The 24,962-nt window shown below is 46.7% G+C and overlaps 1 protein-coding gene and 1 long non-coding RNA gene across 4 annotated transcripts in view; one reads left to right on the top strand and one right to left on the bottom strand.

Moving 5' to 3' along the window:
• LOC137772944 (uncharacterized) overlaps positions 1–11,998 on the bottom strand; it is a 27,157-nt gene extending 15,159 nt beyond the window's left edge. For both annotated transcript variants that reach the window (XR_011075605.1, XR_011075606.1), the window contains exon 1: positions 11,605–11,998. This is a non-coding gene — a long non-coding RNA (uncharacterized lncRNA). The remainder of the gene's footprint in view (positions 1–11,604) is intronic.
• Positions 10,655–24,962, top strand: NR2F2 (nuclear receptor subfamily 2 group F member 2). 2 transcript variants are annotated; one of them, XM_068557107.1, is made up of 3 exons: positions 10,655–11,015; positions 18,875–19,402; positions 22,132–24,962. In XM_068557107.1, exons 1-3 carry the CDS (start codon positions 10,973–10,975, stop codon positions 22,404–22,406), a joined length of 846 nt encoding a protein of 281 aa, XP_068413208.1. In that variant the 5' UTR covers positions 10,655–10,972; the 3' UTR covers positions 22,407–24,962. The 2 variants fall into 2 exon arrangements, with proteins under 2 accessions (XP_068413208.1, XP_068413199.1); XM_068557098.1 differs by lacking the exon at positions 10,655–11,015 and adding an exon at positions 16,289–17,280 and having other exon boundaries at positions 22,132–24,961.

Below are 24,962 nucleotides of genomic sequence, written 5' to 3'. Positions count from 1 at the left end.
AGTAGGATTACTAAAGAGTCGGGGCCTAAATGTGTATGTCTATTTTAAAAAGAAATTTTCTGATTGCAGATAACTTCTCAATTTGATTTAGTGTCGAACGATAGTGATGGGGTTGATAAGTGAGCATTCATCGGTAATTCATCTTGTGCTGGTAGAAATTTACAGCAAAGCAGTGCTTTCCCAACAGTGACAAGCCCTATTAATCTTCTTCAGACACATTTCAATAGGTGTTCCCATCTGTGGCCAGCATCTAAACATTCTGGCATCACTGGCGACTTGAAGACACCTTCATTTCAAGATACACTCGTGAAAATGTGATACTAGATTGTACTCTATTTTTTAACCTAATTCTCTCTCCTCATTCAATTAGCCTTGCTTGCCTAGATTTTCTGCTCATGTGTAACATCATTTCCCAGGGAGAGCTCTCAAAGATTTGGTTTCTCAGAGATGCACAATCTCCCCCAAGGTTAACAACTAACAACTTTTTTACAAATTAAAATTGCATAGATTCCAGTTCTGGCAGTCACTGGCCTCAGATTGCATACGTCCTTAGAAAGTAGAACCTGCTCAAAAACAGCATTGAGAAGCCTAAGGAAAAGAGGAAGGCTAGAAAATCCATCGTGTTCATATTCAGAATGCAATTTATTATCCTGAACTATGATGCTTAATTTCAGTGCAGGGGAATGCTGGGAAAAGGAGAAGCAATTAGGAAAACTGAAAAAAAAATGAAACAGCAGCCAAGTGTTCAAAACAGCCACATGTACTCAACATAGTCAGTCTATAGGATAAAACCCCTCTCTTGTTCCTTTGCATCTGCTGGAGGACCTCCAGTTAAGAAAGAAATACAATAATCACTTTAGGGATAGCTTATTTCACTTAAATTGCCTTTATCTACAAGCAACATGCTCTATCTGGCTGCAAGGTTAGTCTAGGTGAAAAATCTGGAGGGGGTGTTTGTTTGATTTTGGATTGCACCTAAGTGCTTTTTTTGTGCCATTTCATCCTTATAATGGATTTGGTCTTGCAAGGAAAGTGGATTTGAACAGCATTTTTCTTGTGCACTTTAGAAATCATTCAAAAGAGAAAACTGGCTTACATATTCTTAGTTTGGAAAGGTTAGATCTACCTGCATAATGAATGGATATTTTTAACTTTATTGAACTTTTTTGTTTGCATGTGATCTGACATGTATGTGTGTTACTAGTATGGGTGTATGTATGTATGTATATATGCATATGTATGTGTGTGTGTGTGTGTATATATATATATATATATATGTAATAAAGATACTCATTCTCAGAAAGATCTCCCGCCCACACACAAATTATTTTTCACAATAATCATCTGAGTTTGTTATGGATCTCAAAAACCTTATTGTAGGTGGCAAGTTTAAATGTGCCATATTAATAACTTGTTACCCAAGACAAATTAAGTCCTTATATGTCAAAAGCACTTGGCACTGTATTATCTACAAGACAAGTATTTATTGAATAAATGTTGAGTCCAATTTCATTTTAATGTGACTGACTGTATGTTTCAGCCTCTTAGACAGAGATAAAAACACTCAGACCCATAACTGTGTTGCAACATTACACCTAACTTGTCTATTTCTATTATTGTCTCCTAACTTAGACTATGGAAAGAAGGCTTTTTTTTTGTTTTTTTGGTTTTTTGGTTTTTTTTGGTTGTTGTTCTGAAGAGCAAGGGGAGAGATAGAAAAACGGCTGGCATTCAGCCTAAAGAGAAATCATTGAAACAAATTAATCCTATGCCGTTTAAATTGACGTGGTAATCCATCATCAGAGAAGGCAAACTCTGAAAGCAATCTAGAATCTGCCCTGCTCTCTCACTAGCCCTGGAGGCACAAAGATGGATAGTAAAGGAAAGGGGGGGATCATAAAAGTTAGGGATGCCTTAGAAAATAATAAAATTGGTTATATCAGCTCTCACTGTCCCGCCTCTGAAAACCTTCTTTGGAGAGGTTAACTTTCAACAGTTGCTTTCCCAACTTTACCTTGAAGTGGTAGGTCATCTGCAGTTGAGCTCAGAGAATCTGCCTCCTTCTTGAGGCTGCCAGCCTACGGACTAGAGTCTAACCACTGCAGGACCCACAGTTACACAGAAACTTCCCTAAAGTGGTAAGGGTGGGGGTTAGGATTGGCGTTTCTTTGGGGTTTTGTTGTTGTTTTGTTTTTTGGTGGCCAAGAGTGGGAGGGAATCTTTTCTTCTTTTTTCTCCTATAATTATCTTGTTTTGCACCCAATGAAAAAGCATGTTATTGTAATTTTTAAAGTAAAACTTCTGTAACATCCCTAAAAACGGAAGCAAGCCATCATGCCCTGTCACTTATCTGTGTTTTTTTATTCTGGAGGCTTATTTTTCAAATTTTCTTCACTTCAAAAAGCCTGTGATATGTTGTTAAAACTTGCTCAAAATTCAAAAATTATACAAAACTCAAGTGTCCCATCTTGGTAGATAGTTAAGATGAAAAAAGCCTTGTAAAGAGCTCCATTGTAAAAACAATGATTCTGTATTTCCAACATACTGAAGCCTAAGGTTTTTGTTTTTGCTTTTGTTTTCCTCTTTAGCTTGTATATGTAATGATGTTTTCTTTTTTGTTATTGGGTTTTTTTGGGGGGGTAGTGCAGAACCTCACCTCTTTACTATTGTCTGGACATAGAAATTTGAACACAGAAGTGAATATTATTTTCCAATTTAATAATGCATTAAGCTATAAAGGCAAGACAATTTGAAAATATTTTTGAATCTCAAAATCTGCTAACAATAGACAGTGTGTGAAGACAAAAACCCAGATACCTTAATGCCAAAGGCAAGAAGGCAGAAGGACACGAATGTAAACCATACCCAATATCTGCCCTATTTAAATTTATCTAGGATAGAGTTTCTTCTAGTTTATTAAGAAAACTTTACATGTTCCTGAAACTTCAGAGTAAACATCACACCTTTTCTCTATAATTAGAATTTTATTCACTTTTTTTTTAAAGAGGATGAATAATTCTTGCATATGGACTAATGCTTTTTTAAAGTATTTAAGCATAAAAGACAAATTAGAGGCATTTCCCTGCTAAACAAGAAGAGAACAAAAGACTCTTATATAAAATATTCATCCACAGCCATGCCAGTTGCAATTTTACAAGTTGTTCGGAAAGAATAGATTCAGGTGTTTGTAAGTGTGTTTGTTTTTAATGGAACCTGGGAAATTTAAATAGTAGCTCTTCAATAACTGAACATTCAATTGCACTTTCTGAGAAAGATCTGATGCCTTTGAATTTGTTTTCAATGTATAAACAATGTAGACTTCAACACAATATATATGATTTTAAAAGCTATTAAATTAATCAAAATCATATGAAAAAAGTCAATGTGTAACTAAGCATAATTCTTGAAGACTATAAAGAAAAACATTGTTTAATATTTTTTAAACCCCATCCCCCCTCGCTTAAATTTCACTTCTTTCTATTTGGATGGCAATATGGCAACAAAGTATATGCAAAATAAAAATTTCCACCATAACTTTTGGAGTCAGTAAATACATTATTAACATGCATTCTGCAAGAAATAGGGTTGCCTAAATTTTTAACTTCTCCCTGACATGTGATGTAATGTGGTCCTGTCAATAAATACCCAATGTGACATTTATCACTGAAGTCAATATTTTCTTCCTTTTACATTTTCACTTTTGCTTTAAACTATTTTAAGTGATATCATCTCAGTCAATTTACCTCAGTCAAGCACATTGTAATCCCTTTGATAAGGTTGATTAATTTATTATAAATTGTAATGTAGGGATAAGAAAGGTAACTTTCTGTGTCCTGTATTCAAAAAAAAAAAAAGATCAGTGTAAATTTTATTTAAACATTATACTTTGTAAAGCCTCAAGCTGATACTTCCTATGGTCAAAAAAACTGAATATTATGTTAGCCTCCTCTCACTTTTGCACAGAAGTCCTTTATTTTTAATGTGTCCGTTCAACATTTCAAGAAACCATCCATTTAAGAAGAGAAGTGCAGTTGATAGTTAATTAATTAATTATGTTTTCTAAATTCATACATTATGTTTTTCTATTATGGCAGTATATCTGTCTTTGTCCATTTACTTACTTCTCTAATTATATGCTTTATATTGAAACTGGGGTTTTTCAGCCTTCTAAAAACCAATAGAATGGAAATTAGCCCTTATTTTCTCCTTCTGAAATTCACCTTGAGTTTGTGGCTAAAGAAAATTAAACAAGATAAATGCCCTTTGTTGTTCTGTTTGTATTTTCTTTAAGTACACTGATGCAGCTAATTAACAATATAAATTTATCTGGATATTTGCCTTACTAACACCTTCACATTTAAATGACTGGCACTTGAAACCATTTGATTAATGCCTTTTTTGACAAACCAAAAATGAACTGTCATTTTAAAGATTTCATTACCAGTCTCCTAAGAGAAAAAAATACAGAATCAGACAACCTTTCCTCACTCTGTCCACTTCTAAATAAGAACTGATGTCCACATGGCTTTAGGTGTCTTTAAAACTTTCTCAGCTGGAGTTGCCTTGCAATATAATATTAAAAGCATATACAGACCACATCAGACTTAGTTAAATGGGCAACAAATCCCTTATGCTAGCATCTATAGCTAGAGCCTATTCTCTTTTAATTCTTCAATTCATTAAAAAGTAAAATAAACAGAGTAGCATATTGTTGAATTTTAAAATAAATATATTAGGCAAAAGATGTTCACCTCTTGTTTAAATGCCCTGCCAAAGCTACCAAACTGAAAACTGACATTTTTACCTTGAAGTATCTTTCCATGATTCTGCAAGGCACAACAGCTTTACCATTACTAAGTTGCTTCAGCTTGTATTTCAACAATAGAGATTCCAAGGAACTCATTCAAAACTCTTTTTTGCACTGTTTTCTGCCAGACCCCCAGCATGTACACATGAGTGACAGCCTCTATCTAGTGCCTGAGTATATAAACCTTTAATCTATCATGGAACTTCTACCACCATAAGAATATATACACACCCATGTGCATATACCTTCATGCACATAACTATTATATAACTACTCATTAAAAATGCCACCAGGTGTGAAACCAGCAGAATGGATTTTCCTAATCTCATCTAGATTTTATGGCTATAATTTGGCTACTGACAAGATTCTAAATTAGCTTTTACTTAAATGAAAGAAGGTAAAACATGTATTAGGATTTGGGTGTTTTTTAAAACCTCTCCCACAATAATTAATTGTTGCATACATGTTAGAATTGTTTTTAAAGTGAACTGGGTGGTCAGTTAAATAGAAGAAAATATGTCACTACATTGTGTTTTCTTATTCCCTGAAGTCCATCTCCGTGGAGTGAGCTGCCTTGATGGATGAGACTCTTGTCTCTCAGAATGGAAACCCGCTTTCGTAGGAAGGGTGGGGGTGGGGGAGGACCAGTGAAAGACAGAGCTCTATAATCCTTGCAACTAGAGTGAATTTACCTTCCCTCCCTCCCCCTTCTTCCCTTTCACCCTTCCTTCCTTTTTTGCTACAGCCCCTTTGGTACATTAGTGTAGTTAACCTTCGCTCTGGCCGAGACCAAGAAGGGTTAATGGAGACCCGGCTTCTGACAGCCTCCAGGTCAGCGATGCTCTCGAGCTTCCATCGCAGGAATTAGAGGATGACCGAGGAATGAATTCGAGGCACCAATCGCCTCACACCTGAACACATCACTCCAAGCCATTGGGATTCATATTAAAAAAAAAAAAAAAAAATTCTCCCTTCTGCAAAACGGTTAATTAGACCTGCAGTTATATTTCCTGTTGCACCGAGGAGCCAAGTAGGGCAGCCTGAACTGAATTCCTCAATCTGCCAAGGGAATCGAGCAATTTGGAGAGAAGGAAAATAAATAAATAAATAAATAAATAAATAAATAAATAAATAAATAAATAATAAAGCCAGCAAGCTATCGGTTTCTTCAGGAAGGGCAGATTTTTAGGAAAAGGTTAAGAGAGAGAAAGGGAAGAAGAAACGGAAAAAAAATCTTCCCTTTCCTCACCTTCCGTCTCCCCTTTTCCCCCCGAAATTAGTGCCTTCTTGATTATTTGCAGCTGTTTCGAACCTCAAGGTTTGTTCACAGCAGCGACCGATGCCTTCCGCTTCCAGAAGTGAAAAGCCATTTTCGCGCCAGGACTTTGCTGCTTGAGTTTGGGGAGAAGGTTTTCTTCTCCTTCCCAGCAAACTCCACCCAAAACCTTGCTAACTTCAGCGAGCCCCGCGAGCCTTTGCGCCCTCGCACTTTAGGCTTCTGCACCCAGCCTTGGGGCCACAGATACATTTCTCTCGCTGGACTGTCGCTTGAGACCCCCCAAAAGCTGATTTCCCGCCCTGGAGAGGACGGGGACATCCTGGGGGCGTCGTTGGTGTGTGTCACCCTGCCTCTGCCTTCCTGCTCCACCTCAGACTTCCTCCCACCTGCCTAGGAGCCCCGAACCTGGAACCCACTGGCCCTGCGGTCCGCAGCGGGTTCCGCCACCCGGCGGCTGCCCTTGACACTGGGTGGGTGGGATGGAGAGGCAGCCCGCTGGGCTGGGCCGCTGCGTCCTCTCTGGAACACTAGGGGAGACAGGGGGCAGAGGTGCATCCGGGAGAAAGTTCTGGGATGCTGCGTGGCGCGGCGGGGGAAAATGCAACCCGTTTGGGCCACGTCGTTACTCCGGGAAGCTGCCTGGAGAGCCCGCGCTGTGCGGGAACCTGCCAGCATCTCCACGCCGGGCCTGCGATCCCCTTCCGTGGCCACCTGACCACTGGCACTCGCGATGTAGAGCCCCGTGGCACCCAAGCCCTCTGTCCCGCGGCGGCCCGCGCAGCTCTCACCCAGCGCCAGCCCAGCCGCGCCGGGACGCGGCGGACTCCCTGCCGCTGGCTGCGCCCTCGCGTCTCCCGTCGAGGAGGGAGGGAGGGACACAGGCCTGCCCCCGGGAGTTCCCTGGCGGTGGTCGGGCCGCCCCCCTCGAGGATCGCTCCCCCCTCTCAGCCTCGCCAAATCCCTGAAAGCCCCGGCCCCCTTCGTCACCCCGGGGGCTTCTAATCACTCCGTATCGATTTCCCTAACTCTTTTCATCCAGTTGAAGACACATCTTAAAACACTCCAGCCCGGAGTGTGCTCTGGGCTTTATCCACACTAATAAAATGATTTACCCTTCTCTCTGCGCTCTCCTCACAGAGGAAAATCGTTCGAGCCCCGGCTATTTGTGTGTGATCAGTAAATATTTAGTGCGGTGACATCCTCAGCTAGGCTTCTGATCGATTCGGGGCCCACCGGGAGGTGCGCACGGTCAGGGCGGGGCCGCGCCGAGCCCGCCGAGGGGGCTCCTCCCGCCCTCGCCGCTGGCCGCTGATTTACGGCCTCTGCAACCAGCAAAGGTGGGGGGGGGGGCGAAAGCGCGCCGGGAAAATTGGCTTTTCAACCTTTTTACTTTTGACATTCAGCTGCCTCCCCAGGCTCTAATTCTCGCCCTACTTCCGCCTCCCCACCCCAACCAAGGGCGCCCAGTGCGCCCCGCGCGCCCTTCCTGCGGCAGCGCGCTGCGCTCGCGCCCTCGCGGCCCGGGGACCACCTATCACAAGCCTACGCCTCGACGCGGGGAGGCCCAGGCCACTGCCCTGGGAGTCGTCGCCTTCGGGGTGAAATGCACTCTGCCCGCCCACACCTCAGAGGGTCGAGGGGTTGTGGAGAAGCCGAGAGCTGCGGTGGCCCGGACGGGGAGCCACTGTCCTCGCTACCCTTTCTCAGACCCTCAGTCTTTTCCCCACTTCTGTGGCTGGTCCTCGACGCCCCTTGGGTCGGATGGCGTCGGGCGGGAACTTTGCTTTCCTCGCAGAGACGCTCCCGTTTCCTTAGAAGCGGAAAAAGCGCTTAGCTTGGAGGAGTTGGAAGGGGGCCTCCTACCCTGATCTTGGCTGCCAGAGGGTTGCGGCCGCGGCAGTGACAGTGTCCGCGCCCCCACTGGCCTCCCCGAGGCGCACACTCCTTCCTTACTTCAGGGCCGCGCCCTGAATCTAGACACCAGGCAATGGGCCCGACCTGGAGTAAGGCATGGCACGCTCTCGCCCCCTCCTACGGACCCACCACCTCGGGCCGCTGCCTTGTCAGAGTAGGAGGATGTGAGAGATACTAACCCCCTGGGCTCCACCGCTCTCCAGTCGGGGGCGCGGGCCTGAAAAACTCCAACACTGTCTCCCACCTGTTAGCGGCCCTGATCCCCTCTCACCTGAGGCCAGGGCTTCTGAAATTCCCCTCGGGTCCAGGGAGGGAGGTGAGCCACCTCGCTGGTTCACGCACCCCTCCCCAGCTCTAGCACCCTCTCCTTTGTCGCACACGTGATTTTCTAAACCGCTTTATCTGCAGACTATATCTTTATACTAATGCATACTTAATTGGTCCGTCTTGACTGTCCATATAAAACAATTTAATTAGGGTGCTTTCTTGCTTTGGAAAGCAAAGAAAAAAATCTGCCCAGTGCTTATTGTATTTAGCACCAATACAGGCAGAAAATGTAGCACAAGTTTTTGGTTGAAAGAGCACCTCTGTGCCCATTGAAGGGCGTTGATCCGAAAAGACAGAAAGGACAAGTAAAATCGATTTGAAGCGACCCTCTCTGTCCCTTTCACACCATTCAGAAACTCCATTCCTTCTAAGACAAAGACCAGCGCCTTGGGAATTCTCAGGGAAAAAGAGGACTCCAGTCCCACAAGCCTAGGGCACTTTTTAAAAACCTTCAATATTGCACTTAAAACCCGCTCTCGGTTCTGTGCCCCCCGCGTGCGGGTTTCACTGGCAACCCCTCCGAAGCGTCAGGCGGCGTGGCTGACAACCCCCCACTCCTCTGCGGGCTCGGCCTTCTGGCCAGGCCAGACCAGGCTTTTAGGGTTAGTGCAGCCCTCACCTTTGACCCCCAAGATCGAAGTGGCTGCCACACTGCAGAGTGCAAAGCTACAACTCAGGCCAGAGTTAAAACAAAACAGCAAAATATTTCTCTACTCCCAAACCCAGGGAAACCAGTTCTGGTTCGGCCGCCTGAGCCACCTTACCCAGTAATACCTCACTCAACCTTTTTTTTTCTTCTTCTTTTGCAATGAACTGCCCTAGCCACCTCCAAAGGAGGGAACTTGGGTTGTCAGGGCTGCATCGCTGGGTTGCGGTGAGTTGTCCTCCATTAGGAACCCAAACGCCAGGTTATCCGACAGGCGCCCTGGCTGGGGAAGGCAGTCATCGATCAGACCTGGCAGGAAAGGGAGGAGGGAGAGGAGGAGAGAGGAGGACAAGGGGAGGGGAGGAAAGAGGCTGAGCTGTGATCACCTTCACCTGCCCTGAGCCCGGCCCCCGTGTTCAACTATCCCTCGACCTTCTGCTGGGGTTAAAGGGGGCGGGGGTGAAAGGGAGGGGGGCACCCCCAGTTACACAAGTGGCCTCCTTCTATAAGAGAATGAGTTCATCACCTCCCCAGAGAAGCCTCACCATCCAACCACTCGTATAACTAATGAGACAAACCACAAGGAAAAACTTCTGTAGCCCATATTTATGGTATTAATGAATTGTTAAAAAAAGATTTACACTTCTTATGATCAATATTCTGAGTTATTTCCCTCAAAGTATATAATTACAGTGTCTTCAGAGTTTTCATCATTGTTTGAGGTGGCAAAACCATTTGTAATTTTCATTAGCCAGTAAACATGTAATTAACATTCAGCACTGTGTTTAACTTAATTCCTGTTTAAGACAAGGACAAGAAGCAGCCGAAGAGGGTTAGTTCCATTTGTCAAGTCTGACATACATCTTACCATAACAGTTTCCTAAAATAAAAGATCCGTGTTTCCCCATTATTCTTCTCTTAAAACAAAACAAAAAAAAATCCATTAGTTAAAACTGTATTAAACTGCGAGGGGAAGCATAGTTTATTCTCAATTTTTGCTAGTTACTGTATTCCTGCTTCCTTTATTCATTTTGGGAGGTGGATGAAGGGAGGGGGTGAATTAAGCATACATTATCTGAAGACAGAAAGTGGGGAACCCCTCCCCCAAAAGAAATAGGTTTCCTCTTCAGGAAAGTTCTAGAAGGGGAACTGGGAAGGGGGGGGCATGAATCTTCAGGGAAGAGGGAAAAATCACTTGGGGGGGTTGAGTTAAAAGTAGAAAATGAGGATTTCAACGGATTCCTAGGAAAAATGTTGCCCTCTTGTTTCAAGTTCTATCTTTGATCTAGGGTGAGGGGAGCCTGTCTGCCAGTCTGTGAGGCTGCTGCTTTTTTCCCCTCCTCTCCCACCTCTGTTTTTTTCCAACTTGCTTTAGGATTAGCCTCCATCCCTCTCGACCCCAAACAGTGGAATTTGGCTGTGCCTTGGGTCGTCTTTGCTCTGCAATATCGCCTATAGTTGTTGGCGGTTTTCTGCTGAGGCTGAGCCGTTAGCTCCAGCCTCCGACTAAACTCATTAAGTTGGGAGATTTTTTTCAATTGGACGGGTGTTTTTAAAGTCTCGTCTTTCCAGCCCCAAACAAGGTGTAACAACGCACTCTTCCTTCTAAGGAATGAGATGAGAGACAAGGATCACTCCAGACATCTCCTACCTACGGTTTGGGGTTTTTTTTCTTAAAGGCGAGGCTTGCATTCCTCAGCAGCTATGTACAAAGCTCCCTGAAACCTCGTCTCTCTAAAGTTACTGTGCAGGGCTTTCCAAGGCTGAGAGCGCCTAATACATGGGGAAGCACTTCCCTGAGGTGGAAGATCTCTCCCTTCACCTTTCCTCTTTTTCCCTGCAGGCTAGTGCCTACTTTTTATCAGTTTGCACAATCGCTTAGATAAACACCGAGGAGGAGATTCTCTTTAATTATCAAAGACACATCTTTTCAGGGGGCCAACAAAGCATTTATTTCACCCGCCAAACTAAAGGAGAGTTATTCCAGTTTAGAAGGAAGATGCAAGCGGTTTGGGACCTTGAACAAGGCAAATATGGTTTTGGTATGTTTACTTACAGTATTTTTTTTCTCTCTCTCTCTCCTTTCTCACTTTCCTCCTTGTGCTGTGTGGGGTTGGGGATGACTTGGGGTTTTTCAAAAAATCGGATTGCTAACGTGTATGAAATGCCTAGGACTGTGGTTTAAGGTGTTCGGGGAAGGGGGAACAGTCAATTCAATGCCTTGCCATATTTTATTACATGTGTGCGGTAGGAGAGGTGGTGGGGGGCGGGGAGAAGGGGAAAATACAATTGCGAAGCTGCCAAAATATGATTAAACCGAAGCGTAAAGACTGCGGTGCCTCCCATCTCCTCAAACTCATTTCCTTCGCTAGAGCAAACTAAAAACCAGTCCTATAAACGTGTTTTTCCAAGCAATAGACGACTCGGTTTTCTAGCAAAGGAGCTGCTAGGCTCTCACTAAGCGTCAGAATTTACTGTTCGATCTGCCTCTGCGCTGTATTTTGCAACCTTGTGCAACTGACATCCAGCCAGGCAGGGAGGGAGGAAAGCTCTGCCCGGCGCCCTCGGCCGCGGCTCCGGGAGGAGAGCGCTCGGTTAAGCTAGGAGAATCGCAACGAGAAGGGTACTCACCATCGGGCGGGGTGGTGGAGCTGGCGTGCGGATTTCAGGCAAACGTCTACCTTTTTGCTGTCTATTACAACCGTGTCGGGCTGACTTAAGCAATTCTGTTCTCTGTCCAGAACGTTCAAGGAACGGTTCCTCATTTTTAAAAAGCCAGCGAGAGAGACGACAGAGACAGAGAAAGAAAAAAGAGAGGAGGGGGTGAGGGGGACACACATAAACCCAGTTCAGAAAAAAAAAAAAAAAAAAAAAATCATCACCTCTCCGCCAGTGACTCAGGAAACGCAGAGGTGGCGAGATCGGAGTTCGGTCCAACCAAGCCAGAGCCAATTAATTTTAAACCCTGAAGAATTATTCAGATTAAAATGTACAGAAGTTTCATTCTGCTATGCCTACGTGAGCTCAAAGTCGTTTCCCTTTAAGAGCTCTTTTCTTTTAAAGTTGCGTTTTAGGCAGCGAGGACTCTTACACTAGGGGGCAGACAGATACTGTACTTGCTCCAATCTTAAGCAATTTTTTCCCTCCCAGCATATGCTCTGATTTAGCACTGTAAATTTTTCAGAGGACCCAACTCTGACAGCCCCTGGTGATTTTCAAAGTACCACAAGCCAGTGGTTAAAAATTGCATTGACTTGGAAGTTCAGAGAGACACAATGGAAGCCCCTTTCTCTATTCATGGAGCTCCAGTGTGGTGGAAGAGAAAAACACACACGGACTAGATTGAGGGGAAGGAGGAATTCAATGAATCCTGGTGGACAGAACTGGTTTCTACTGAGTTCAGAGTTAATCTCGACATTTGCTGGGGTCTGTATTCATATTATGATTTAATTTGTGGAGAATTACAGCCACTTTCTGGAAGAAAATCATATTCCTGGGTGGCTTTTTTTCCCCTTACAGTAAAACAAATGTTTTTTCAACTTTCTCCGGCCAAATTAAAGCTTGCCATTCTTCTCATTAAAATAAATTTACATCTGCAATAAAAGACTGGGCTGGATTGTCTAAAAAAAAAAAAAAAAACAGCAACAACATATTGATATTTATCTTTTAGCCTTAGAGCTGTTTTAATCAAGGAATATAAGCATCTCAGAAGAAGACATTTTAAAATATTTTCTCCTTGTTTTTCTTCTCAGTCTGCAGTCTTCTCCCTTCTTCTATACAATAAATTAACTACAATTGAAATGGTCATTTTTTTTTTGTTTTTGTTTTTTGGCTTTTTAATAGCACCCCCATAACTGAATGAGTCCTAAAATACAGAGTAAAACACCTCTGACTTATTGGCAGCCCTGTGGTTGTATGCCTAGCAGGATCCAGAGCTGTAGGAGATGGTTGGGAAATCCTTCATTTTAAATCTGAAGCCATCAGAGCGTACTTCAAATACCAAAAATCTCAAAGTGTCCTGGAGAAGCTCTTCTTCCTCAAAAATTTCCGACTGCATGTTTGTAAAAGGTGATCTTGCCATGGAAGTGTCTGCACCCAAGAGGCGAGTTTAGGGTTTCCTTATAATCAATTATTTTTATCTTCTATTAAATTGAGATGGGGATGCCCATTAGATTTTCTGTCTCAACCCCAGCCCTACCACATCTCTGCTGAGTTTGCCCCTAATCTACTGACATTTGTAGCATTAGGAAATTCCTCAAATCATAGAGGTTGAAAAGAAAAAGAGTAAAAAAAAAAAAAAAAAAAGCACAGCCTTCTCCGAAATGATTTCTTTTCCATCCTTCTTGTCCTCTTTAGGAGAAAGTTATATTGTGTCTCTAATCAACATGAAATTTTCTGCCTGGCTTTGCTCTATGGCAATCTCATTACACGCCAGGTTTATGATAGCTCAGTGTCCACTATAGTTCTTTTTTTTTTTTTTTTAAACAACTTCCAAATAATCCCAGCACCTGCAGCTTTAGTGAAATATGTGATTTCAGCGGAGGAAGGGTGAGGGCTAAGGAGGTTTCAAGAATGAAGCATAAGGAGAATCTTTCCTTCCCTATAAACTAGCGCCTATCTGCCTACATCTTCATTTAGTTCCTACCTCGTATTCTCCCCATGTGTGTAAAGGGTATTGAATGCAAAGTACAATCTACACATGTCAGTTATATGTATGGTTTATTTTTTTTAATCCTTCATCACTCCGATTTTTTAAACTATCAAGGATGCTTTCCTATGGTCATTAATTTACTCTTTATGTGTGTTCATGTTTCTGGAAGCTTAACATGTTTTGTGTAAAATATCTTAATTGTTCATAAACCTGGTTGGATTACCAGTCTACAGTTTTTTCTTGGTGCAAAGAGTGTATGATGGAGTCACAATTTTGTTCTATAAATTTTGAATAATCATAATCCACTAACTGGTCAAAATCCAACAGACAGGTTACTGATTTGGAATACAGTGTGTTCTGGGGGGCAATTCTAGATGTTTGATGTTTAAAACCAAAAGCCCTGGAATTCAGAGACATAACTGGCTTGATGATTTTAGCACATTGAGCAGAATGGCACAGGAGATGAAGTTGTTCTCATTGCAGTGAATCTCTTGAGGAAGAATATGGCTTGTGCGTGATTCCTGTGAGTTGTACTTGTTATTATTCCCAATTTGGGGCAGAATCTCTGGGTGTGTTTTAATGACTGTATGAATGCTTAAAAGGAACTTGAGGAACAATGAAGTCGTACTCAACTGTTCTATTACCTAGAAGCATAGTCGCTGAAGCCTTTGTCTGTGTACATTGACAAATGCGCATCTGATATATGTACGCTTACATGTGTGTACAGAGGGTATGCACAGAGGACGCTGGAAGGCTGCCTCCACTTGTCCATCAGCGGGCAGAAAGGTCTTTTCACCTCTCACCAAGACTGGGTGTGTGGCAGGACGTGGGATTGGGAGTTAGCTGAAACTAACGAGAGAGGATAAAGTTGAAGAAAATTGATTTTAATTGCATCATGACAATGAGATGAAGTCTATTTCTGCTTCTCAGCATCCGAGATGCTTTATTTGAGCAATTAAAATGTCAGGCCACATTCCTGTGAAATGTTAACCCTACAAGGAAAACACAGCCACTGAAAAGTTCCTTTTCTCTAAAAAAAACGAAAGAGAGAGAAAGAGAAAGAAAGAAAGAAAGAGAAAGGAAGGAAGGAAGAAAGAAAGGAAGGAAGAAAGAAAGGAAGGAAGAAAGGAAGGAAGGAAGGAAGAAAAAAATAGCCACCAAACCAAGCAAGTGATCAGAGTAGACTAAGGGAAGGGTCTACCATCACCCGGATTTGACCAAATGTTTCGTTTGGAAAATGCCTGCAAGCTCGGCTCGAGGCACCTTCCCATCCTCACCCACTACCCCTCTGCAAAGAAACCAGGGAACTTTTCTCTTTCTCTGGCACTGTGGGCATAAAGATGCGCTGGGAGTCCCGGGTGGTGCGCGAGCGACGGATTTGGTGGCATTGCCAAGTTGCGAGAGTCGAAGTCCTCGATTCCATCCAAAGCCTCTCGCGGAGCCTTTAAGAGGCGTTGTGTGTGCGCGCCGCGGTCCTCTCCCCTCTGGGGCGGAAACCTCGGGTGCGGGGTGCGGAGAGAGCCGTGGCCGCGCGCCCGGGGCCGGTGTGGGCCCATCCCCCGCTTGGCAGTGGCGGCGGCACAGTCGCCCCCTCCCCGCCCCCCTTCGCCCCCCGCGCCCGGGCCGCGACACCGCTCGCGCTAGGACCGGGCTGAGCCCGCGGCCGCCATGGCGGGGCCGCCGCGCTCCGGCCAATGACGGCGAGGGGGCGGTGCGCGCGCGCCTGGCCAGGCCAACCCCGGCTGCTGCCTTATAAGGCGCGCCGTCGCCATGGCAACGTGCGCTAAGTTGCAGCAGTCGTGTCAAAGTTCACTATATAGAGAGCTCAGTGAGCTGATCGCGGAGAAGCCACTTCTGCCAGCCCCGGCGCCTATAAATCGCATTCCCTCCCGCGCCCCCCTTTTTAGCATATTTGATCACTTTGATTCTCTGTTCTTTTCTCTCCGCGGTGTGTGTGTGCGTGCGCGCGTGTGTGTTTTCTTCTCCTCCTCCTCCTCTCCCCGAGTTGTCTTCTTTCTCCGGGTGCCGTGCTGCCTTTTTTCCCCTCTTTCATTCTTTCTCTGCGTCTTTTCCTCCCCCCTCTGCGCACGAAGGATGTGCTTCTAGGTGGTGATCTGCCCTCCTCTCTCTCTTTTATCATTTCTCCCCCGCCGCCGGCGAGTTGACTCTTTCCCTATGTGTGTGAGGCGGCGGCGGCGGCAGCAGCAGCAGCAGCGGCTCCGGCGGCGGCAGCAGCGGCAGCAGCGGCTTCAGCGGCGGCGGCGGCGCTAGACGCGGCGGCTCCGGGCCTGACCCGGCGGCTTCGGCGGCGGCGGCGGCGGCTCCAGCGGCGGCGGCGGCCCAGGCGGCCCGCAGGGAGCGGCGAGCGGCCTCTATCCGGCGAAAGCGGGCGGCGGCGGCCGGAGCAAGCGAGGCGCGCGCCGGGCGCCTGTGGCAGGCGGCGGCGGCGGCCCAGCGCCAGGACGACGCCGCGCAGCGCCCGACGCGGACCACTTTCATGCTGATTCCCCCGGACCCGGGCAGCGCTCCGGCCACTCCGCGGGCCGCCGGCCTCCGCCCCGGCCTGCCTGGCTCTCTGGGCGCGCCTGAGACCGGCGCCTCTGCTCTCCTAGTCCTCCTGATTTCGATGGCTTTCCTGAATGGCTGACTGTGGGCTGCCCTGGACTTGGCCCCCGGACAGTCGCCTCTCCTCCTCCTCCTCCTCCTCCTCTTCCTCCTCCTCCTCCAACTCCTCGGCTGCACACCAGCTCTGAGAGCGAGAGAGTGAACGAGAGAGGGAGGGAGAGAGTGAGAGCGAGGGAGATCTTTGGAGAGATTTTTTTTTTTTTTTTGCCTCCTACTTCTGTCTTGAAGCCAGACAATCGACTTGCAGCTCTCCCTCCCCTCCCTCTCTCTCCACGTTCTGCGCCCACTTGCTCTCCCCCGGCCCCATCCCCTCCCCTCCCGGCGGAAAGCCCCCCGAAAGCAACAAAGCTGAGCCGAGAGAAACAAACAAAACAAACACACCGGGCCAGACAAGCAATCGACAAAACTTTGCAAAGCAGAAACAAAAAAGGAAAAACTAACCAACCTCAACCAACCAGACCCCGAGCCACCCGGGGCGCCCTCTCGCACCCTTGCACACACAAAAGGCGGCGCGCCGGAGCCCGAGACCCGGGAGCCGCCGCCGCCCGCAGCCAGGGGAGCAGGAAGTCCGGACGCGGCCCCCATAGATATGGCAATGGTAGTCAGCACGTGGCGCGACCCCCAGGACGAGGTGCCCGGCTCTCAGGGCAGCCAGGCCTCGCAGGCGCCGCCCGTGCCCGGCCCGCCGCCCGGCGCCCCGCACACGCCACAGACGCCCGGCCAAGGGGGCCCGGCCAGCACGCCGGCCCAGACGGCGGCCGGCGGCCAGGGCGGCCCTGGCGGTCCGGGCGGCGACAAGCAGCAGCAGCAGCAGCACATCGAGTGCGTGGTGTGCGGGGACAAGTCGAGCGGCAAGCACTACGGCCAGTTCACGTGCGAGGGCTGCAAGAGCTTCTTCAAGCGCAGCGTGCGGAGGAACCTGAGCTACACGTGCCGCGCCAACCGGAACTGTCCCATCGACCAGCACCACCGCAACCAGTGCCAGTACTGCCGCCTCAAAAAGTGCCTCAAAGTGGGCATGAGACGGGAAGGTATCGGCCTCTCATTTCTACCCCCCTCGCCTGGGGTCCCGGGGCCCTGGGTGCGTTTGGCTAGCCTGCTCTGGGTAAGGACACGGAAGCCCCAAGCTCTTCTCTTCGTATTGCAGCTGAAAGGGGTTTTATACTAGAAGCAAGTTCTGCATTGGAACCCAGATCCCCAAATCCGCATGCTTTGGCCGACTGATTTCCTCTTCTACTCTCTCTTCGGGCTCTTTTCATTTTCTTTGCATTGACTGCCAGTTCATTCGAGTTCGCCTTTCTGCAAGTGATGGGGTGTTGTTTGTTGTTGTTGTTTTAAAGCCTGGTTTATTTCTCTCTCTTTCCTCTCAGTTTTTTTCTCTCTGCTTGTTTTTCCTGCATGTTCAACACATGTCCTTCCTCCCCACCCCTCTCCCCAACACCCACCCGCTCAAAAAAAAAAAAAAAAAACCAAAAAAAAAACCAACCCAACAACCTGAGATTGTACTTTCGTACAGGAGGTTCAAATTACAAATGGCAATTTTACGCACTTCGCCGTATTAACGCTGCCGCCCGGGCAGCACTCATGTGACCCTCCGTGGATTAACATTCGGCTGGAAAAAAAAAAAAAAAAACCCTCTGTTTTCTTTTTTCCTTTCACTTTTGAAAGGAGGAGAGCGCGATAGGGAGTAGGGGAAGGGTGGGCGAGGGGCTCTGGGCGGCTGCTTTCGCTCTGCGCGAGTTGGGTCTTTGTGATATGAAATTCGCCGAGCGCCGCAAGCCGTGCTCGGCCAATGGCGCGCTCGGCGCCGGGCGCGGGCTCCGGGTTGGGGCGAGCGAACGCCGCGGTTTCTTTGTGTGTCTGCGAGAGCGACTCTCCCCGTCTGGCGTCAGATAACAGCTCGTGCCCGAGCCTGGCCGGCTTTCCCCGGCCCTCCCGGGCCCTCCCCGGGCTGCGCCGGCCGCCCGCTCCCCGTCTCTCCCCGGCTTCCTCTCGCCTCGGCCGGCCTGTCTCTCCGCCCTCTCCCTCCGTCTCTCTTCCTCCGAGCACACCGATTAGGCTGCCGCCAGACCTCGGCTCTCAGCTTGTCTCTCACCAGGGGTGGCCCGCGGGGCTGGTGTTGCGGGGTTGGGGGGAAAGCGGCTCCGGGGTGGCCACAGGCCGTCCGGGGTGAAGCCTGGTGTCTTCTGCAAAAGCGTCTCACCCTTCCCCCAGCCTCGCCCCTCCCGCTCCCTCTCCTCCAATCAATAAAAAATATCAGCCGTTTAGCAGTAAGGAAGAAAGATGCCCCCAGAATGCTCCATCCCTCCCATCGTGCCGGGGACCGCGAGGCAAAGCGGCCAGTTCTGGGTCCTCGGCCGCCCAGCCCGGAGTGGGCCTCCGAGGCCAGTGTGCCGCCCTGGCCGCCAGAGCTTGCCTGGGTGGTGATTTGAGAGGAGTGCAGCCGGGCTCCCGGCGACTCCCAGGTCTGTGGCCCTAGCGCGCTGGTGAGAGGGGCAGGCCTGCCTGTTCCTGCGCCCCGCAGGGTCTGGGTCAGGTGGGGGTCGGGCTGGGGCAGACCCTGCCGGGGGAGCAGCGGAACGAAGCTGGTCATTAACTGCGGAGTGTCTCCTTTCCTCCCTGCAGCGGTGCAGAGGGGCAGGATGCCGCCCACCCAGCCGACCCACGGGCAGTTTGCGCTGACCAACGGGGACCCCCTCAACTGCCACTCGTACCTGTCCGGATATATTTCTCTGCTGCTGCGCGCCGAACCCTATCCCACGTCGCGCTTCGGCAGCCAGTGCATGCAGCCCAACAACATCATGGGCATCGAGAACATTTGCGAACTGGCCGCGCGGATGCTCTTCAGCGCCGTCGAGTGGGCCCGGAACATCCCCTTCTTCCCTGACCTGCAGATCACCGACCAGGTGGCCCTGCTTCGCCTCACCTGGAGCGAGCTGTTCGTGCTGAACGCGGCACAGTGCTCCATGCCCCTCCATGTCGCCCCGCTACTGGCCGCCGCCGGCCTACATGCCTCGCCCATGTCCGCCGACCGGGTGGTCGCCTTTATGGACCACATACGGATCTTCCAAGAGCAAGTGGAGAAGCTCAAAGCGCTGCACGTCGACTCCGCCGAGTACAGCTGCCTCAAGGCCATAGTCCTGTTCACCTCAGGTAGGAAGGAGCCCTGCCCTCTCATGCCCAAGCGCTCCTAGCTCAGAGTTAGGGCCTAAACTCTTCGGAGCCCCCAGAACTAGCCCAGCCTCCCCCTTAAAAAGGCAAACTGTCTGTGCAACTTGGAATGGGAACTTTGCATAGCTGTTGGGGCCCCACCAGGCCTGTCCTGGGGAGAGGGGAGAGGATAGGAAGGCTGGGTTGCAAGAAGGATGCTTCAGACACAGACTCAAAATAGGCCATGGGGAAGCCTCTCAGGCCTGTTCCCCTCCCACCAGACTAGGATGCATGCTTCTGCTCCCTCCCTTAGCTCAGGCCCTCTGGGCCAGCTGAGCCTGTGGAATCTCCTCTACCCCATGGCTTTCTCTGTCACCCTGGCTGAGCCTCTAGAAGACGCCCCTAGGCACTGGAGCAGTCCTGGTATCATCCCTGCAGGGGAAAGTTTGCCCCTGCAGGGGAAAAGTTTGCCTGCTAATTCAGTAGGAGTTGGATCTCCAGGCACATCCAACCTGAGGGCAGCAATTTTCAAAATCATATTTTTATTAAAACAGTGCAGACTGCCAGGAGAGAGGAAAGAGCTGTCAGAAAGGGGCAAGAGGAAGAAAGGGGCCATCATAACTCTTCAGAATGCCTGTAGGGGGTTGAAGACTCTGGCCTCTCGCTTCCTCTGCCCAGGCAAACAGTTAAGGCAATTTTCAAACAACCCAAAGTGTATGCCAACTTGGGCTGGGTATGAGTATTCCTGGAGCTATAAAACCATCATTGACTGCATTATGAAATCTAATTAGTTTGCAGGTAGTTTAACCTGTGTGAGTAATAGACCTAATATTAATTAACTCTTGAGGCCAAACGATTGTTGAAGGTGTCTGGCTTACCACTTTGGGCCACACCTGAGCCTTTTGGCTGCCTCCAGGCTGAGTTCAGCAGAGCCCAGGTGGGTTGAAATCACCCTTTCCACATTCCTGTTCTAAGTTGTCAGCTGATCCCTTTGTCACGGCTGAGAGGGGAAGGGGTTCCCAGTTCAGGATAACAAACATCTGGACCTGGGTAGGGCTTGGAACCTAGTCACCCACTGCAGGTTTTGCAGCTTGTAATCAGGACACGAGGAGAGCTGTGGAATTCCTGTGGCAGACAAAAAGATCCACAGTCTCTTCCTTACTGTTCCAAGGAATTCTAGGGCCAAAGTCATTAGCTGAATCTATTGCAGGTTCTGAGTCCTTAACCCACTGCCTTTTACATATTGCTGCTCTTCACATAAAATCCACCGCCTCCACTGCCACCCCAAATTCTGCCTTTGAAAGTCCTTAGGTAGTCAATTAAAGGACAGTGTCTGGGCAAGGAAGAGCTGTATGCAGAGGCTTGGATCTGGATTATTTTTCTCGGGGGACCTGTCATAACTAGAACATTTGCCTGATGCAGAGGTACAGGCAGGATCTTCCCCTAGCCTATAGCCACCTTCACCCCTTCCCAAAACCCTAACCCAGCCCAAGTTCCCAGACCATCTGGGTGGTGGTTCATTTCTTGATATGCTTGTTAGCTCTTAGACTTACCCTTGGTCTTCCAAGGAAAGAAATGCCTGATACTGTCTTAACAGTTTAATGTATTACTATTTGCAAAATGTAGAGGCCTGTGTGGAGAATGCAAATCACCTCACAAAGAGATAAAGGTTCCTGTTATCTGATTCTGAGACAGTCCGCTGTAAGAAGGAGTCCTATGCAAACAGATCTGTTAATTCCTGATCACAGACACCAATGCATTCTGTATACATGCAAAGTCCCAGATCCACACATGAGGAGATTGTATGTGTGTTCTGTTTCTTGGGGTGGACGTGCTGGCAGCTCTTTTTGAATATCTGCTTTAAGAACTCACAGTATGCATGTGTTAGCCCTCGTCTTGCCTGGGGAGCCCCCAAAGGTCAGGCCACAACCTGCACCGCCTTCGCTGAGAAGCCTCTCATTTCAAAGGCACTTATTGTATTTTCACGTATCCGAAAAAGAAAAGTGTTTTCCTGAAGATAACGGGGAGGGGTCTCTTCTTGGAGGGACCTGGGTTTAAAAAAAAAAATAAGGGGGGGGGGTGGTAGGAGAAAAAGGGAGAGAGAAGAAAAGGAGGGAAAAGAAACAGCTCAAATGAACAGAGAGATCACAGTTTGCATGGCTGCCCTTCAATAGGCTAAACTGACAAGATCAGTTTTAAAGGGCCACTTAAATCAGTTTCAAAGACTGAAGAAAAATGAGTCGCCCTCTTTGGGGAGAATCTGAGGCTGGGTCGTGGGCGCCATTACCCGGGGTTGGGCCAGGTTGTTGCCCCCCCCCACTATATGATTATAAACCAAACTATTATTTACAGAGGAGGAGGGGGAGGAGCACTGGCAGTTTTGGTTTCATCTGTTTGTCTGTCTGTTTACTGACCTGGGCCAGATTTACCCAATGCACTTTGCTTGGGCCTCCCAGTGACCAAGCCTGAGGACTCGGACAGGGAAAGCCTGCAACGCATTGAGCTGTGTTTTATTTTAAAGCAAATACCCCAGGATCATCTCTTGCGGTCCCCGCCTCCCCAAACCCGCCCCCCCAAACCCAGTTTTCAGTATGTAGGCATTTGCTCCAACTCCGGTTGGGGCAGTTTGACAGAGCACTGTACACACACCTCATGTGACCCATTTCAGACCTCTTAATCTGATGACTGAATTCTTCGTCTTCTTCTTTTTTTTTTTTTAAACTTTCTTCCAGATGCCTGTGGTCTCTCTGATGTAGCCCATGTGGAAAGCTTGCAGGAAAAGTCCCAGTGTGCTTTGGAAGAATACGTTAGGAGCCAGTACCCCAACCAACCAACGCGATTCGGAAAGCTTTTGCTTCGCCTCCCTTCCCTCCGCACGGTCTCCTCCTCAGTCATAGAGCAATTGTTTTTCGTCCGTTTGGTAGGTAAAACCCCCATCGAAACCCTCATCCGGGATATGTTACTGTCCGGCAGCAGTTTTAACTGGCCGTATATGGCAATTCAATAAATAAATAAATCAAGATAAGAAGGGGGAGTGAAACAGAGAGAAAGAAAAGGCAAAAGACTGGTTTGTTTGCTTAAATTCTTTCTATTAAGAAAGGATATAAAAGGATGTTACAAGTTTGCTAAAAGAAGAGAGGGGAAGAATTTAATGGACTGTGAATTTCCAAAAAAAAAAAGACTGTCAAATGAACTTTTACAGAATGCATTAAAAAAAAAACAAAAAAACAAAAACTCCTGTGTCGGTCAGAACAACTTGCTACTTATCATTTTTGTATAAAAAGGAAATTAGTCTTTTTCTTTTTTTGGTAAATTTTGGAAAAATATTGCTAAAAGTGCATTTAAGGAGATTGGGAGAAAATTAGCAGAATGGAGAAAGTAAGTCTTTTTTTTTCCAAATTATTAATTGTCCTGTGTCTATGTACCTCTAGCTGTTCTTTTTTGTACTTTTCTGGTTCCAAACCAGTTTATTCTGTGGTTCTATAATAAGTTTTGATATAATCTTGGCTTCTTAAAAACTGTGTATCCTTAAAATATATGTTCTGCAAGAATTAAAACTCAGTCCATGAAAATATCATAGGAAGACATAAAACTTTAAAAGGCAACTCAAAGATGATGGAAACGCACTTACAAGTGGTGACCAAAAATTTTAGGTGAAGTTGAGCACTCTAATTTGAGAACTGGAGGAACCACATACAACACTTAACTTCCCCTTCCCTGCCCCCCCCAAAAAAAGATACCATGACAAACCTAGCTTTTTAAAAATATTTTAAGAAAGAGAATGAACTGTGGAATTTATTGGCAGCCAAGGAATGTGTCCAAGACACATGCTGAGGTTTTGAATAAAAAGTGAACTTTTGTAATTTGAATTGGGTCCCGCTTAGTTCTTGAATTGTTATGAAAATCCTATATCTGTTTGTATATTTGCAAACCCTTTGTATTATAATTGTTGATATTTTCCCTTTTTAAAAAATACCATTGAAATCAGCATGACAAAATAACACTGTTGGCACTTATAGGTAACGTGATTGATTCAGTATCTTAGAGTTTACAGTTTGTGTTTTAAAAAAACTGAAGGTCTTTTTTTAAGTGCAACATTTCTGTATACTGTAAAAGTTATAATAACTGAACTGTTTGGTCGAGTCTTTGTGTGTTATATTCCAAGGAAAATTGAAAGTATTCAGAAATTAAAATATTATTTGATATCTGAAACCTGTTTGGCTGTCCCCACTCACTGTCTTTCCTTCGAGAAGCCCCTGTGAGCTCTCACTGAGCTGGGCCGTGGGCTCTATTTGTTTACTCCCCTCAGCCAGTTTGTTCAAAGGTAGACTAGTGTATTTGCCTGTTTAATTTGAGTGTGTGTGTGGGGGGAGCTGAAGTTAATGGTTTATCTATGGTTTAGGAAGTGCCATACTGATATAGTAAACCACCCCCATTCACCTAATCCTTCTTTTAATTAAAAATGGATTTTCCAGGAAAAAAAAAAAGGCCCTTATATTTGTCACACTTAAGTGCCTGCTTAGGGAAGGTATTGTGAAAAGTATTAGAAATCTTGAGATTAGTATCTATTTTATGATCAGGAAAAAATACTGTTTTGTACATTTCTGACAGTTACGCAGAAGACCGTTCAAGCAAGCTATCACAGCCTTGTAAATAGAAGGCAGTTGTTTGCAATGAGTTTTTCCTTAAGTAGGTGTGATTTTTAAAAATATTCTGTGGTTCTCCTCTAGTGTGGTTGTTGAGAGGATTTCAAATTCAGTGATATAGCTTAGAGCGGCTGAAGGGTTTATTTTTAATGTATATATGATAACTTGCAGTTGGCCTTCCTCCCCCCTCCCCCCGTACGTTCATTCTGTGAGAGCATGACCACAGGTCAAGGGAATCTTTTCCATTGGAGTTCTGTACATAAAAACACATCGACATTTTGACATTTCAGATTGTGTAGATGCAGCCTGTACTGCTCTTGGGATCCTTTGTCCTTAAAAGCCAAATTAAGAAAAGGAAGAGAAAGAAAGAAAAAGAGAAAGAAAGAAGGAAACTTTACAGGGTGTGTGGATTTGGAAGTATCTTGTTTTGGAGTCTTTTCCTCTTTCTCTTTTCCTGGTTCGGAGGAAGCTCGGTGTGTGGGAGCTTTTGCAATTTTTGTTCCTATTGAGGCTTTGCAGCAGCCCCACCACTATCCCGTGCCGTGGTTTGATTTTAAAAGGGGGTGGTGGGTAAGGGGATGTGAAAAAAAAAGGGATCATTTTGTAAAGTGTATTAAACTTTGATACTCAGTTCCAGTCAATACATGTAGACCAGAAAAATCTGTCTGATTTGTGCATTTGAGCGGAGTTCTCCATCTGACCCTCAGCTTCTTTCTGTAGATATATACATACATACATATAACTATGTTCTTATGGCAGAACATCGCTGACCTCTAGATCGAGGTTTTGTAGGTTGTTTTTTTTCTCTTGCAAGTGCTATCCATGTGAGTGTGTGAAGTTTCTCTAATAAGTAAAACACAGGCCCTTTTCCTTGTTTGTTTTGTGTTAGTTTATTGTAAACAGCCATTTGTTGTAAA

This window comes from Eschrichtius robustus, chromosome 1, assembly GCF_028021215.1.
Source record: "Eschrichtius robustus isolate mEscRob2 chromosome 1, mEscRob2.pri, whole genome shotgun sequence".
Taxonomy (NCBI): Eukaryota; Metazoa; Chordata; class Mammalia; order Artiodactyla; family Eschrichtiidae; genus Eschrichtius; species Eschrichtius robustus.
Note: the sequence above shows the minus strand (reverse complement) of the source record. Positions and strands in the feature narration are given on the sequence as shown.